This window comes from Manduca sexta, chromosome 12, assembly GCF_014839805.1.
Source record: "Manduca sexta isolate Smith_Timp_Sample1 chromosome 12, JHU_Msex_v1.0, whole genome shotgun sequence".
NCBI classification, from domain to species: domain Eukaryota; kingdom Metazoa; phylum Arthropoda; class Insecta; order Lepidoptera; family Sphingidae; genus Manduca; species Manduca sexta.
Window position 1 is genome coordinate 13996694 of NC_051126.1, and position 15682 is coordinate 14012375.

The 15682-nt window shown below is 45.9% G+C and overlaps 1 protein-coding gene across 7 annotated transcripts in view; it reads right to left on the reverse strand.

Moving 5' to 3' along the window:
* Positions 1-156: 156 nt before the first annotated feature.
* LOC115448755 (regulatory-associated protein of mTOR) overlaps positions 157-15682 on the reverse strand; it is a 37819-nt gene continuing 22293 nt past the window's right edge. For 2 of the 7 annotated variants that reach the window (XM_037437829.1, XM_037437827.1), the window contains exons 10-27: positions 15593-15667; positions 15155-15235; positions 14450-14626; positions 13978-14143; positions 11715-11793; positions 11376-11494; positions 10864-10976; positions 10429-10552; positions 9978-10103; positions 9258-9554; positions 7970-8359; positions 7690-7773; positions 6470-6622; positions 6162-6393; positions 5244-5363; positions 4852-4980; positions 3902-4048; positions 157-3631 (exon numbers count right to left, since the gene is read on the reverse strand). In XM_037437829.1, the coding sequence (XP_037293726.1) occupies positions 3982-4048; positions 4852-4980; positions 5244-5363; positions 6162-6393; positions 6470-6622; positions 7690-7773; positions 7970-8359; positions 9258-9554; positions 9978-10103; positions 10429-10552; positions 10864-10976; positions 11376-11494; positions 11715-11793; positions 13978-14143; positions 14450-14626; positions 15155-15235; positions 15593-15667 (2532 nt within the window). In that variant the 3' untranslated portion in view covers positions 157-3631; positions 3902-3981. The remainder of the gene's footprint in view (positions 3632-3901; positions 4049-4851; positions 4981-5243; positions 5364-6161; positions 6394-6469; positions 6623-7689; positions 7774-7969; positions 8360-9257; positions 9555-9977; positions 10104-10428; positions 10553-10863; positions 10977-11375; positions 11495-11714; positions 11794-13977; positions 14144-14449; positions 14627-15154; positions 15236-15592; positions 15668-15682) is intronic. The other 5 variants (XM_037437833.1, XM_037437828.1, XM_037437830.1 and 2 more) reach the window with 4 other exon arrangements.

A 15682-nucleotide genomic window follows, 5' to 3' on the forward strand; every position in this document is an offset into this window, starting at 1 on the left:
AATAGCCACTTCCCTATAGAAGTAAATCTAAATTAAACAATCAAGAGGTCTTGATTGTTTAATTTAGATGAAGTTTAAGGCAGTCTTAATTTTATTTGATGCAGGTCCAAGTCCATTAAAGAAAGTGCTGTTTAAAAGGGTAATTGAAACAAAGACTTCGAATCATGTTTTATTTTAACAACAACAATTATTATTATGTAAAATGTACATTCAAATTACACAAATATGTAAAAGCGAAAATTATCCAATTCACAGACAAATGCAACGCGCGGCGGTAATCCCGCTATCACTTACTATCTAATAGAAATCCTCGAGTGTATGGCAACGAATCAATATTTATATTTCGTTATATCCGATTAAGTTTCCCCGTTATTTGTTCACGAATCATATCGATTACGATCATCGCTGACTCGATAAATGTCCCGTATCGATTTTCCTACAGCTGCCGTTCTCACCTCTATCATTACGTACCTATAATTACAGACGAACACAAACGTTACCTTATCGAACGAAATCCTTATTGTAAACTAAAAATGGCATCTAGTTAATATTATTAAGTCTTAGGAACTTTCTGTAAATCGCTAATCACAAAAACATTTCACTTGGAACAAATAAAAACAAATATTTATAAAATTACATACAATACTTGTATGGAGCACGCAACTCAGCGGTACAAGCAACTACAGCCTGTCCCAATGTGCGCGATATTCGCTGTCGCTGTGAGGCGCGGAACCGCGACATTCATGCACATGTTCCACTCTTCGGCAACGAGTATCGCGCATGAACAAGCCACAACAATGTACACAGTACAAGGCGGCGGTGTAAAGTAGAGGCGCTAAATATAATATTATTTTAGTTAACATCGCGTAGCACCTGTTGAACACTATCGGGTGAGACGTTACGTCTGGTTTCGCTCGCACGTCGGACGTCGAGTCGCGTCACTAGCGAACAGCGGCGGGACAATGTTCACGTACGCAGTACGACTACAACTACTAATTATGTACAGAGGTAGGAATTGGACTGAAACGTTGCGATTTGCCACTGGGTCGGTACACTAAGGTACGGTGTGGTTTACTAAATATAATGTACGCCAAGAGACATACTCCAAGCGCATATTATATTTAGTAAAACACGGGCACGCTGCGTGCACCGTCGATATGAGACGTCGCTCCAAACGCATTTCATTCAGACATAACATTATAATTGATTTACATTAAAAATAAAATCAACAATATAGACATAACTTCACATACAACAATCAAAATCTATTGAAAATTTCAAACAAGTCCCCTTTAAGAGCGATACTGATTTCTAATTGCTAAATATTGTGATGTAGAAATCACGTGTTATATCAACGGTGAACGCAGCGTGCGATAAACATCGCCTATAAAACAATCACCTAATAATTTAAATACGATAATTAACTAACTCGCATCGACAAGCCAAAAACGTAGAAAAAGAACCTAACTATTGAATGGTACTCATACGCCTTATAGACTACAATTTTAACTATTGCGTTGATACGTTAGCAATTATCTAGACAACGATATTTACACGAAAACAATACATTAAAGCGTTAGGTTTGTGAAGTAACTATTAGTTGTGTACAGCCACCAATCTTTATGATCGGTGTGAAGTAAACTACGAACTCTGCAACTGTAGTTTATTTCAATAAAGCTCGTAGCTAACTTCAAGCCGATCGTAAGTACTGACGCCATCTGTACACGATTAAAATAAATTCGCGGTGTTATGTACGCTCTGAAACTTCAACATGTTGGCGGGTGGGCAGTCGTTATACAAGATGACTACGTTACGGCCCGCCAACTGAAGTGATGAAAACACGTCGTTCTAATTGTAAATCGCTCACAGGAATCGTTTATTGATCGTAATGTCCTATATCGCGCGATCAGTAAATTGTACGAGTATTTTTGATCGCGAGACATCGCTCGTTCCTGCCAACGATGCTGTACGACGCCTTATAGCAAATAAATATATCGATATATCACAAGTTATATACATGATGTTATATCTATGCCGGGAGTCACGCGTGGCTATATTCTGCGAATAACTGCCGGTCACTGACTGCGGTACCTCGCATTCTTCTTGTCGCTGACTTCTGCAGATGGTGACCGTCACTTACACGCCGAGTTTAGCTTGAACGTGACTACCAATAGCGACATCTATGAAACTGACCTCGACTTAATCTTTGTCCGAGTCATAAAACAATATCATTCGTTTCACGCGGTATTTTCGATATCGGCAACATTTTAATAAAATTTCTAATGAAAATATTGCTTATCGATAAAATATAAATTGTTATATGACTAATTAGACTTTAGCCTGGGTTAGTTTTATAGATCTCTGCGTAGATCCGTGTTCTCAGAGTAACAGATCTCCACACAGCGTTTGTGTGTTTTCGTGGCGGGCGCCTGTAGTAGCGCTTTAGCAATTCTCGATTATATTTCCTTCGTAAGCAAGCATGTGACGAGTACTTTGTTAGCCATGAAGCGCTTTTAACGCTGTTTCGATAAATCCAAGCGTATGCTATAGTTCTTACTAGCTTGACTAAATTATTCAATGCGTTTCTAGCCAAGGAATACTTGAAGCGTTGTGGTGGACGACAGCGCTGCCACAGACGCCGCCTGTCTGATCACACGGCCTTTATTACATTAAATAACAATAAATTAATATATATTCATTACAATATCGGTATGTAGCACCAAATATTCATAGGACGCGGCGCGACCGCAAACCGACTTACACTACACACTACAGCTGACTCATTTGTCGTATTTAATTGAAAATGCAACACAAGTATGGCAGTGGCGTACTAACAGGTTGACTATAGAAAAGTAACTACTTCACTCTGACGACACGGTCGTGCAGTGTCAAGGCAGTGACGAGATCATGCAAGTAACAAAACTAGTACATTTTATATGAACGTGATAATACGACACTGAAGTTCTAGAGACGTGTAATCGCGTTCATGTAAAATGACATTCCTATAACGGTCCCGGTATCACACGACCGCGGCCCAAAGCCACCTCTCACCGTCGGATAATATCTAAAAAACGTTAAAGGAACATAATGACATTAAATCTACTGAGTTTGCGGGTGCGCGGTCCTTTCACATCGTCGGGTAAATGCGAACTAACTTACACGCGACAATTCACTACAAGCGACACACGCGCGCGGCAATTATTATAATTTTCGATAAATATTTTCAGAGTTGTGTAAAAAAATAACCATATTTTGTAAAATACATCCGTTTGGAACCGAACAATACGAGTTATCGATACGATAGACTTGACGGGTGTTTATCGAAAGGTGACGTCATGTACATATACCGTACCTAATAAATATTATTTTCCTATTAATTATCTGTAATTAATCTATAAATATCCCGGGTTATTTCATAACTTTGGATACGTAGTTTGGTATACAAAAAAATCAAGAGGACTACATAATGTAGATATTGTCTCGACTTCTGTATGAACCGCGGAACACGTGACATTTCGATAAACACCTGGGTGTAGTTGTTTAGGGCAGTGTCGCGCGCGTGTGACGCTCCTCCCCTCCCCCGTGCTGTACATGCGCCGTCCCGCAACTCTTCACGCACACATCCGCTCACCTGATAAAGAACACATATACATTTTATTGACTGCGTGTACTAGTCATTTTGTATCTTTCGCATTTTGTAACACTTGCGTAACTAAACGTATATATCCCCGAAAAGATAGATATGCTAATAGTACTTTTAGAGTTAGTCGAGATTACTCCGTCCTTGTGTATGTGACATGGCATCCATGAAAGGTAATAACAAAATTAGAACTTTACTAACCAGTAAGTAAGTCTAAATTTGACATCAGAGCACAATTACATGTCCGAACGTGAGTATCACCTGTAGCGTGCGGTAGGGCAGCAGCGGCGGCGCGGTCACTGGTGGAAGGGCAGCGGCAGCGCGAGGCTGTACAGCGAGGGTCACCGCCGCGCCTCCGACACGTACACCGACACCGTCGAGTCCTTCGAGCCCACGCCCATCGCGCATCTGCAACACAACACGACAGTGGCCGAATGTTTCTTCAAATCATAATAAATTTAATCTTGTCAATGTAATATAATAAATATAATGTGATTATATAATAACTCATGTTATGTAATACTTCTGTCCTTATATTTAATAATTATGTTCGTAGAATATGGCGAGACTTATCATTTTATAACACCTATAAATGTACATGTACTGTATACAGCAAATAAATTATTTGAATTTGTTAAATTTCTCGAATGGGAACCCGACACGTATGTATTAATACGGTGTGCAAATCGTTCTAATGATAATAAGATTCTACATAAAGAGAAGCTGACAGGAACCGGGTTATATGTACCTTTCGCCATTGCTATACACTAAGGTTAAGGACCACACACAATACTCGATTTGACACAAAAAAAAAAATTATACAATGAAACAAGGAAGCTGCTTTCTTAATCCGTCATGACTGTTCATTAAAAGTAGTTATCTTTTGCCAGTGATTTTTACCCTTTAAAGAGTTATGACGTAAATGTTGAAGTTTGTAAAGCTTTCGGCGAGTAAAAGTATAGAATTATTAAAATATTGCCATTAGTGTAACAACATCTCCTCTTAAAATATCCCAAAAAACGCGACTCGTAAGTCGATGTCGTTTAATTTAGATGTGTGTGATTGACCAAGTGTTAATCTTAGAATCAATTCCAATAAAACGTCACGGAGTTGAGTCGTGACGTGTTTTTTGACACAGTTTAGACATATTTGAATATTTCTGAGTGAAGTAGTCCAATGTGGTAGTCCAAAGTCAGGTTTATGAGGTTCACCTGAGCGGATGGAAAGTGAGACAGGAGACGGGGCCGATGCGCGCGCCCATGAACCCCTCGTGGAACTTGATCGTATTCAACAACAGCCCCTTCAGGTCGTAGATGCTGATGCACTGGTTCACCGACCCGCTGTGAATAATATTACGATAAATAACTTACAGATAGATCGTACAATCTTTGAGATAGAGTTATGGTGTTGCCAATATTGTCTTCAGCACTAAACAACTAATGCATTCGAGACTTTACTGCTGGATTTAATGAAAATAATACTTATTTGAAATGCTTACAACATCCATATAATGAATCCAGAATAGTTTGTACTGGATAGCGGAGAAAACTCTATATAATTATTTTCAAGCAGTTATAAAAAAGAAAATATTTTATATACTGACCAAGCGAGTAGGTTGCACAGCGGATGTAGGTCGATGGCGGCGAGAGGGCCGGGCGCCCGGACCTCTTCCACCACCGCGGAGGGTTTGCGGGTGTCGTACAGACGAACTTCGCCGTTCATGCTGTGAACACACAGTTTGTATAGCCAACGCTATCAAGATTGAAATTTAAATAATATAGAACAGGTGTCCATACTTTTAGTTAGATGGTGGATATTCTCACGCCACTAACGTTTCGTTATGTAATAGAGGTTGTTGATTCAAATATATTATTTTGACGGAGTACAAAGAAAAAAAATGGTAACGGTTGATTTGTTGAATTTAATTAATGCACGAAAAATCCCGATCATAAATCAAATTTGATATTATTTTTCTTTTTATTATGTATCGTAAAATTTTATAAAAATAAAAATTATAGACTGCGCTGCATGGGTACAACGTAGTGCGTTTGTTCAAAGTATGCCGCCTGGAACCGGCGCAAGCGATCGTTGCCGCGTCAGTATTGTGTGCTCGCTCGCCGCTCCGCGCTCCGCAGTCCGCCTCACGCTGTCACGCGCGCCGCACGCTCTCGCGCTCTTATGTATCGGATGTTTTTGTTGAATGTCAAACATTATACTTTGTTTTTTGAGAAGGCTTCTTTTATTTTTGTAGTGACACCTAGAGTTATGTTTTAAATCTATCCTATTCTCATAATACTGAGCATTTGAAAAATTAAATTCTTACGGTAAATGTCAATTACGAATATAAAAAATATTTTCAACCCCACCGTATCCTCCTATTTAATTAATTTCGTTGTGCGTTGAAGTTAATTACAGCGCGCCGTGCTTAACCGCTCGGTGTTATACAAGTAAGTGCAGTGGCACACACAGCAGTGGCTGATCCTGGCTTACAGGAGTCACGATAATGTGTGTGTGCGGTTACCATCCCGTGATGAGCGCGGGCCTGTCGGAGCGCAGCGCGGCGCAGAGCACGGGCGCGGCGTGGTGGTGCAGGCTGAGCGCGGCGGCGGCGGGCGCGCGCTCGTCCCACGCGCGCACCGACCCGTCGCCGAACCCGCACACCACCTGCCACGCCCAGCTCTCGCCCTCCGCGCCGCCGCCGCCGCCCAGCCACTCGCCGCCGCGCCACAGCGACGTCGCCGCCGCCTCGCAACCTGCCAGTCATAATCATTCATCAACGGATGCTGTCACTGACTACAATAGTGGCCGTACTGTAGGCAGCATTCGTACCGGTGGGAATGTCAAGGCAGTGCAGCTCCTGATGCGCATCCCACACTCGCAGCGCAGGCGCCGGTCCCGCCAGCGCCAGCGAGCGCCGCCACGCCGACCAGCGCAGCTGCACGCCCGGCGGGGGCGCGCTGTACGTGCCGCCGCCCCCGGACACTGAACACACAACACCACATTAACAGCCGAGTCTAATGTATAAACATACAATTGAATGAAAATTATAGAAGAGAGAAGGTTATAGAAGTAAGCAGAAAACATGAACATGAAATATCGAAACTTAAATAGAGATTGTAACAATTTGATTTATATGTAAAGAAAATTTATAATAGAGTAGATGTTAAATCAGTCGATTGCGCTGCATATTCATCTCATTCCGAGTTTCGATATCATATTAAAAAAAAAAGTTAACTATTGGCGCATAATATCAATGATTTTTTAAGGGATTTATAAATACACTTACAGAATAACTCACAGCCTCACCACCGTAACTGTATCTTAATAAATACTATGCCGGCATTACAATAAATACAATCAGTAAATAGGGTTGCCATCCGTCCTAATTCAAACACAATTTCTTGTTATATTACCCAGGAAATTATTCTTTTTCCTACACATTTTGTGGATTTAAAAATTTTAGTACATTTAAGTGATGGTAGGTTTACATGTTAGCGAACACAATCTACGAAAGCGTCGAAGCAAGATTATCAAACGGAGAAGTGCGCAACTACGATTACATGTCAGAGGAGTAAGAGACAGAAAGAGAGAGAGAGAGAGAAAAGGAAACTACAGTGATGTACAGCAATGGCGGATCCAGACGTTTTTACAGTAATTGCGGTATAAACTATATTGCCTATTATTTTTATGGCACTTTCGAGCTGATAATATATTTAAATTTGTATTTTTTGCTAATGTGTTAATACGCCGTTGCGTATCTACGATAATTACTGTAGTGATAGTACACCAGTATACCTGTCCCATAAAAGTTGGAAATTTCTTCTCAAAATTTCAATATGTTCATAATTTTTATAACCATACAATTTGCTGAATTATACGAAAAACACGCGTTAAAATAAGTATTGACTCGACTTAGAAGCTTTTTATTCCCTATTTTCCTTGTCCTATTTTTATGGGCAAAATTTCTATTAAAAAATTTTTAGGGATCAATCCGACCGCCACAAATTTTCGCTCCCTGGATCCGCCTGTGGTGTACGTTCGCGACTCACGGTTAGGGTCCGCCTGTTTGCCCTTATTGTTCGCTTGCTTATCGTCCGTCGAGGTGAACTGATCCGACACTAGTTGCGCTAGACCTGGGCAATGGCAACATTGGTGAATTTCTGTCTTGTAATGCTGGCACTATACTTAGCGTATATGCTAAAATATTTGCACCTTTTGAGCAAACCAACAAATTTGATGTTGGATTGTTGAAATAACGATTCAGTCCGACTTAGTTTATCAATGTTATTAGTGATATAAAGTAATATTAGTTAGTAAGTGTGTACTGACTGTAGATGGGTTGCGCGGGCGGCGGGCGGTAGTCGGGCGCGGGCCGCACGTCGAGCGCGCGCCACGCCGCCAGCAGCGCGGGCTCGCCGCCGCCGCCGCCGCCGGGCCCGGCGCGGAACACCGCCACGTGGCCCGCCGTGGCGCCCACGGCCACCAGCGCGCGCTCGTGCGCGTTGAGGTAGGCGAGCGCGGAGATGCGCCCCCACGAGCGCCGCCACGAGCCGCCGCACACCTTGGCGCCCGTGCCCCAGTCCCAGATGCCGAAGTTCTCCTTGGACGCCACCGCCACGTGCTGCTCGTACGGGTGGAACACCACCACGGCGGGCGGCAGCGGGCAGCGCGAGTTGAACACTTGCGTCTCCAGGCGGGCCACGCGACTGCGAGACATTGCTGCACACATACACACACTGTTCATTGTTCAACATTTCACCTTCCATTTTACACACAAGTGCATGCGGAAGCAGATTTTTTGCAGCGCTTTATTTAATTACAAAACGAATATAAGCTCAGTAAATTAATATATAGACACGTAAAATAGACAACGACATTTAAAAACAATAAAAACAACTTATTGGCATGCATTAAGTCACCAATATTAACACACAGTAACAATAATGCACACATGTATGGCAGATTTTTTAAAATACTAGCTTGTTAGTACTAGCACAAAAATGTAACTGATTGATATTAGTTTTATAACAAAAATATAAAGAAATCCCAGAGCCACACACATAGTTCTAGGCCTTTTTATAGCGCATTCAAATCAATAGCTGTTGCGCGACTGCAGAGGCGTCAGGCGCTGTCACACGAAGAGGTAGCAATAAGACAAGTCAGTGAGAGGGCTCGTCGCTGTCAATAAATATTACACGTAGATTTATAAAGCGTTAAGGTGGTAGCTCAAGGTCCATTTTCATACATTTTGTTTCGGCTTTAATCTGGGTAACTAAACAAGTATTGGCAAGTAAAGAATTAAAATTTCGTCATATTAAATTTTAAAGGCCGAAATATCCATGATTATTAATTATTTTTACGTTTTTCTTTCAACTGCGAGAACTAATCACTAACTAGACGTGAATTTAAATTCTTTACTTGCCAATACTTGTTTAGTTACCCAGATTAAAGCCGAAACAAAATGTATTAAAATGGACCTTGAGCTACCACGATATTTCGATCAGCTTGAATGCGTAAAAGTCATAATTGTCATTTGGGTACCCGGAACTATGAGCGTATTGGAATCCCACAAGACAGGTAGAGAGGTAACATGCGTATGAGAGAGTGAGCGACTGACATGTCTGGAGGGGTGTGTCGGCGGGTGGCGGTGGCGTGCGACACTGACCGGCGGCGTCGCGGCGCAGCGAGCGGTTGCGCGCGCGGCGCCACACGCGCTGGTGGTGCGCGCGCGACTCCACGTCGGCCGCCGCTGACGCCGACGCTGACGTCGACGCCGCCGCCGCCACTGACGCCGCGTCAGCGTCGCCCACGCCCGCGCACACGCCGCCGCCCTCCTCCTCGCCGCGCGCGAACATGCTCGACGCCCACTCCACAAACTGCGTAGATACTATCGGCTTCTTTGTTGGTTGACCTGCTAATACATTTTCTTTTCAGATATTCGAAAATTTATATTTTTACACCCGTATTACTATGAAGACGCAGTGTACCCGAACGCATGGCGTCGTCAATCAAATATATTTTTGGCTTTATTTATCTTATAGCCGTGAGACCAACTAAAATAAAGTTCTATTTCAATAATAACCAATCACAGCGCTTCTATGTTTGCACACTACAAAAGCTGCTGTGATGAACAGCATAAAAAAGTTGTTAATTAAAATTAAATAAATAAAATAACAGTTTTATTATCACAGCATTGATCCACACTTAGCTAAGCAATGTTCATGAATATGGGTCCAGGCCTCTCAATTCAAATAATATAAATACAAATAAAGAATTTATGATTTCATCGAACATGAACACTGATACACAACCACTTTGCCATAGAAAGCGTACTCACTAGAATTGGAGGAAGTAGAGTCCCGTGTGCGATCCCTCTCGCTTGTCGAGTCACGATCCCGATCCCGATTCGCGACCGACTCTTCGGATATTGTGTGCGGGAGTCCAGACTTGCCACGCCGGTGACCTGGGTCATATTAAGAATTTATATATTGTTGTTTAAATATTTAAAACACCCTTTGAAATATTTAAGAAATTAGCAGCTATGGGTCTACTGAAAGAACTGTTTTTTATAAAACTGTTTTGCAGTGTTTCTTACTATCATTGAGATTGAAATTTGTCCAAACTGTGCCATACAGAGGTATGTGTGGTGTTTTAGAGAGAGCTCTATTTTCATTTCTGTTTTTATACCTGATGAAGTCGCTTACGATTTCACTTATATTGTTGACGTTTAAGTCGATAATCACTTCCCACCTAAGAAGCAACTTGCTTTTCCCCATACTGGTGGTTACCTGGCGTAGGTAAAGTTTTGGTGTGTTCGTGGTGGTGGTGCACGCGCGTGTTGGGCGAGGGCGGCAGGCTGCTGGAGCTGCCGCTGCTGCGCGCCGACTCAAGCTCGCGACCCACGCTGTCCACCTGACCACGTCAGACATTATCACTACTGTTGCATAAATTGCCAAAACTGGCCAAATTGTCCGTGGGCCGAAACGTCCCGGACATTTGGGTACCATGGAATATATGACACATATTATTTAGTTTAAAAAAAATCTTCTTTCTTGGTACAATCGATTTAAAAACGAATATGGTTTTAATTTTTTTGGTAATTAACTCAAAACCTAAATTTGTCTCTGTGACTTTTAATAACGTTCATTGGTAAGGTGAACGAAATAGGTTATTAAGTTGAAATTGCATGAAAATTAGAAGAGGTTGCTAATGATAAATATTACCTGATTAGAGATGTAGTTGATGATGTCGGTGGCCATCTGCGATACCTGCGGGTGAGGCTCGCGCGACATCAAGCTTAGAGTGTTCCACAGCTTCATGTACACGGAACCGAAACCTGCACCAATGTCAGACTATTATGAAGTTTATTTAAAAATAATAATGTATCGCTCGAAAAACGTGAAAAACATATACTTGTATTATTTTTAAAGATAACAAAATGGATGAATGTTAGTGTCTTGCGCCTGCGCCGACGTTCACACACATCCTTTATTATTAAAGTAAAGTTGTATCCAACTGTTTACTGTTTTGTAGTAAGTGGAATGACATTAGCTGTTAAGCGGAAGACGTATCAAATAGCGAAAACCGCTCGCCCCCGTTTTCCCTATTTATTCGAAACAGAATTTATAATTTGTAAAATACAAAACTTAATATTGAAATATTTGGAAAAAAAAGTGATATTAGCCGTTAAGAGAAAGAGACACAAGACGCATGTCGCGTTTGTGCGGGCGGGTACCGATGGAGGGCAGCGCGAGCGCGGCGGCGGAGCGCGCGAGCGTGGTGTGCGCGGCGCCGCGCGCGCCCGTCGCCAGCGCGTCCTGCCCGCTCTCCACGTGCCCGCTGCGCCGCGACTCCCTGCGCACACAACGCACTCACTACCCGTGCTCACTCAACAATTACACACACACTTCAACGCAAACAAATTGCAATTACTTCATTCAAATTATTATAATATTATCTAATATTTATTTACAGACCCATCTGATAGTCGCCAAATACTTTATTAACAATTACAAAAGTGTCTGTCGGTTTATATTAATTACATTTGGTTATCTGAAATACATTGTCTCCTCACCTGTCACTCCGCCTAATCCGCTCTTGAATGTAGACTGCGATGAAGTGTTGTTCGAATATCAGAACTAGCCACTGAAGAGCTGCAAGCATAATGCTATGTGTCAACTTGTTTTTATTTCATTGTTATAATAAATTAGTAACCTTTTACCTCATAATGTACTTTAAATTTAACAATATGTTTGTTGGGAGGGTATGTGTGTGTGTGTTGTGTGGTCAGTACCGGCGAGTATCTCTGCGCGCACGAGCCAGGAGGCGTCGGCGGCGAGGCGCGCGGCGAGCTGCACGGCGACCTGCTGGTCGAGCGCGTTGGCGTGCTCGGTGCGAGGGTATGTGTGTTGTGTGTGTGTGTGTGTTGTGTGGTCAGTACCGGCGAGTATCTCTGCGCGCACGAGCCAGGAGGCGTCGGCGGCGAGGCGCGCGGCGAGCTGCACGGCGACCTGCTGGTCGAGCGCGTTGGCGTGCTCGGTGCGAGGGTATGTGTGTTGTGTGTGTGTGTGTGTTGTGTGGTCAGTACCGGCGAGTATCTCTGCGCGCACGAGCCAGGAGGCGTCGGCGGCGAGGCGCGCGGCGAGCTGCACGGCGACCTGCTGGTCGAGCGCGTTGGCGTGCTCGGTGCGAGGGTATGTGTGTTGTGTGTGTGTGTGTGTTGTGTGGTCAGTACCGGCGAGTATCTCTGCGCGCACGAGCCAGGAGGCGTCGGCGGCGAGGCGCGCGGCGAGCTGCACGGCGACCTGCTGGTCGAGCGCGTTGGCGTGCTCGGTGCGAGGGTATGTGTGTTGTGTGTGTGTGTGTGTTGTGTGGTCAGTACCGGCGAGGTATCTCTGCGCGCACGAGCCAGGAGGCGTCGGCGGCGAGGCGCGCGGCGAGCTGCACGGCGACCTGCTGGTCGAGCGCGTTGGCGTGCTCGGTGCGAGGGTATGTGTGTTGTGTGTGTGTGTGTTGTGTGGTCAGTACCGGCGAGTATCTCTGCGCGCACGAGCCAGGGAGGCGTCGGCGGCGAGGCGCGCGGCGAGCTGCACGGCGACCTGCTGGTCGAGCGCGTTGGCGTGCTCGGTGCGAGGGTATGTGTGTTGTGTGTGTGTGTGTGTTGTGTGGTCAGTACCGGCGAGTATCTCTGCGCGCACGAGCCAGGAGGCGTCGGCGGCGAGGCGCGCGGCGAGCTGCACGGCGACCTGCTGGTCGAGCGCGTTGGCGTGCTCGGTGCGAGGGTATGTGTGTTGTGTGTGTGTGTGTGTTGTGTGGTCAGTACCGGCGAGTATCTCTGCGCGCACGAGCCAGGAGGCGTCGGCGGCGAGGCGCGCGGCGAGCTGCACGGCGACCTGCTGGTCGAGCGCGTTGGCGTGCTCGGTGCGAGGGTATGTGTGTTGTGTGTGTGTGTGTGTTGTGTGGTCAGTACCGGCGAGTATCTCTGCGCGCACGAGCCAGGAGGCGTCGGCGGCGAGGCGCGCGGCGAGCTGCACGGCGACCTGCTGGTCGAGCGCGTTGGCGTGCTCGGTGCGAGGGTATGTGTGTTGTGTGTGTGTGTGTTGTGTGGTCAGTACCGGCGAGTATCTCTGCGCGCACGAGCCAGGAGGCGTCGGCGGCGAGGCGCGCGGCGAGCTGCACGGCGACCTGCTGGTCGAGCGCGTTGGCGTGCTCGGTGCGAGGGTATGTGTGTTGTGTGTGTGTGTGTTGTGTGGTCAGTACCGGCGAGTATCTCTGCGCGCACGAGCCAGGAGGCGTCGGCGGCGAGGCGCGCGGCGAGCTGCACGGCGACCTGCTGGTCGAGCGCGTTGGCGTGCTCGGTGCGAGGGTATGTGTGTTGTGTGTGTGTGTTGTGTGGTCAGTACCGGCGAGTATCTCTGCGCGCACGAGCCAGGAGGCGTCGGCGGCGAGGCGCGCGGCGAGCTGCACGGCGACCTGCTGGTCGAGCGCGTTGGCGTGCTCGGTGCGAGGGTATGTGTGTTGTGTGTGTGTGTGTTGTGTGGTCAGTACCGGCGAGTATCTCTGCGCGCACGAGCCAGGAGGCGTCGGCGGCGAGGCGCGCGGCGAGCTGCACGGCGACCTGCTGGTCGAGCGCGTTGGCGTGCTCGGTGCGAGGGTATGTGTGTTGTGTGTGTGTGTGTTGTGTGGTCAGTACCGGCGAGTATCTCTGCGCGCACGAGCCAGGAGGCGTCGGCGGCGAGGCGCGCGGCGAGCTGCACGGCGACCTGCTGGTCGAGCGCGGGTTGGCGTGCTCGGTGCGAGGGTATGTGTGTTGTGTGTGTGTGTTGTGTGGTCAGTACCGGCGAGTATCTCTGCGCGCACGAGCCAGGAGGCGTCGGCGGCGAGGCGCGCGGCGAGCTGCACGGCGACCTGCTGGTCGAGCGCGTTGGCGTGCTCGGTGCGCGGCCCGGCGCCGCCGCCCGCCGCCACGAACGTGCCGAGCGCGAACGCGCACGCCGCGCGCACCTGCACGTAACGATCATACAAAACCGAAATCAAGCTACAGAAATATACTGTTGTGCGTGCGCCGAGATCGGGCAGGGGTATTGTGTTTTTCAGCCTGGAGTTTTGATTTATGACAGATATAATGGTAGGCTCGCCCCCTCTCACATAATGGTATTAAACACATGGTGAAAAGTGGGTGCCCTGGTTGCAACTCCGCCTACTCCTTCGAGAAATAAAAACATTATGTGTTTTACTTTTGTTTAAAATAAGTAAGAAACATAATCACCAGCTCGTACTATTGTGTTAACTAAATGTGTGGTTAAGTACCTCTGGGTCCTGATGCTGCAGCAGCGGGTACAGTTTCTCATGCGCGAGGTCTCTCACGCCGGCCCAGCGCGCGGCGTCAAACCCGCGCCACAGCCGTCCGAGGCTGATGCACACCCACTGCGCCAGTAGCGGAGATCCGTCGCATAATTGCTCCAGGCAGATCGAGATCATAGAACCCTGGAATGTCCCAAGTTGTTTATACGGACCAGTTATTGGATAGGGGGGTATTGTTTCGATTGAATTTTTTACTGATATTTAAATAGAATGTACTTTTAAAACAACTACTAAGCCAAGACTGCCTCAGTGGCGTAGTTGTACTGCATGCGCGGTACGGCAGCGCTCTGAGGTCCTGGGTTCGAATCCCGGGTCGGGCAAAGTGATATTTGGGTTTTTCTGCTCAATATCAACCAGGAGTCTGGAATTTGTGCCCGATATGGCAATAGGTTCACATCCTGGGACGGAACACACTTGGCGAAAAGTGGGTGCCCTGGTTGTACCTCTGCATACCTCTTCGGGGATAAATGCGTGATGGTGTGTGTGTGTGAATATCCTACCATGTGGACACTTTCTAAAGTGGATGTTTCACTGGCTCTTTAGCCTTTACTGTAACTTCGATGGATGCGAAGTGGTTTACCAGCATTATATCTTACCTCTCGTTCATTAAGAAATGTGACAGTTCAAACCGAGGTATGGAGAAGTAGTTACCTGCAAGGCGGCCTCCTGTCCCGCATGATAGTTGTCCACAATGCCCGCCAACACGTACGCAGCCAGTGTTCGGTGCTCGCTCTACGAACACATCATAACATTAATATAAGCTTATAAGATTACTATTAATTGGTCAGTGACAATTTTTTAGGCATTACATTCTATATACAAGCATCGATGACTGGCACGGGAGGTTATCTCTCACAAACACATATTTTATTGATATTGATAACGGGCAGATAAATGTATAGTCCAATGTCAAATCCAGTATCTCTCTTATAGTACCAAGTATGTTGTAATTCTTCAAATTAGTTCTTAGAGCTGTTAGTATGAGTATGTAGGTAAAATTAGTGTCAAATAGTTAAGATTCTAGTATAGATCTGTAACATATGATAATGAATAATATTGAAGTTCATATAACCTGACACAGTAACTCACATCGACTGTCGGGTCTTGCAGAATGGATAGGAAGTACTTGTGACCCTTGGCGTTCACCAGATCCACTTGGCAACTCTGAAATACAATCAC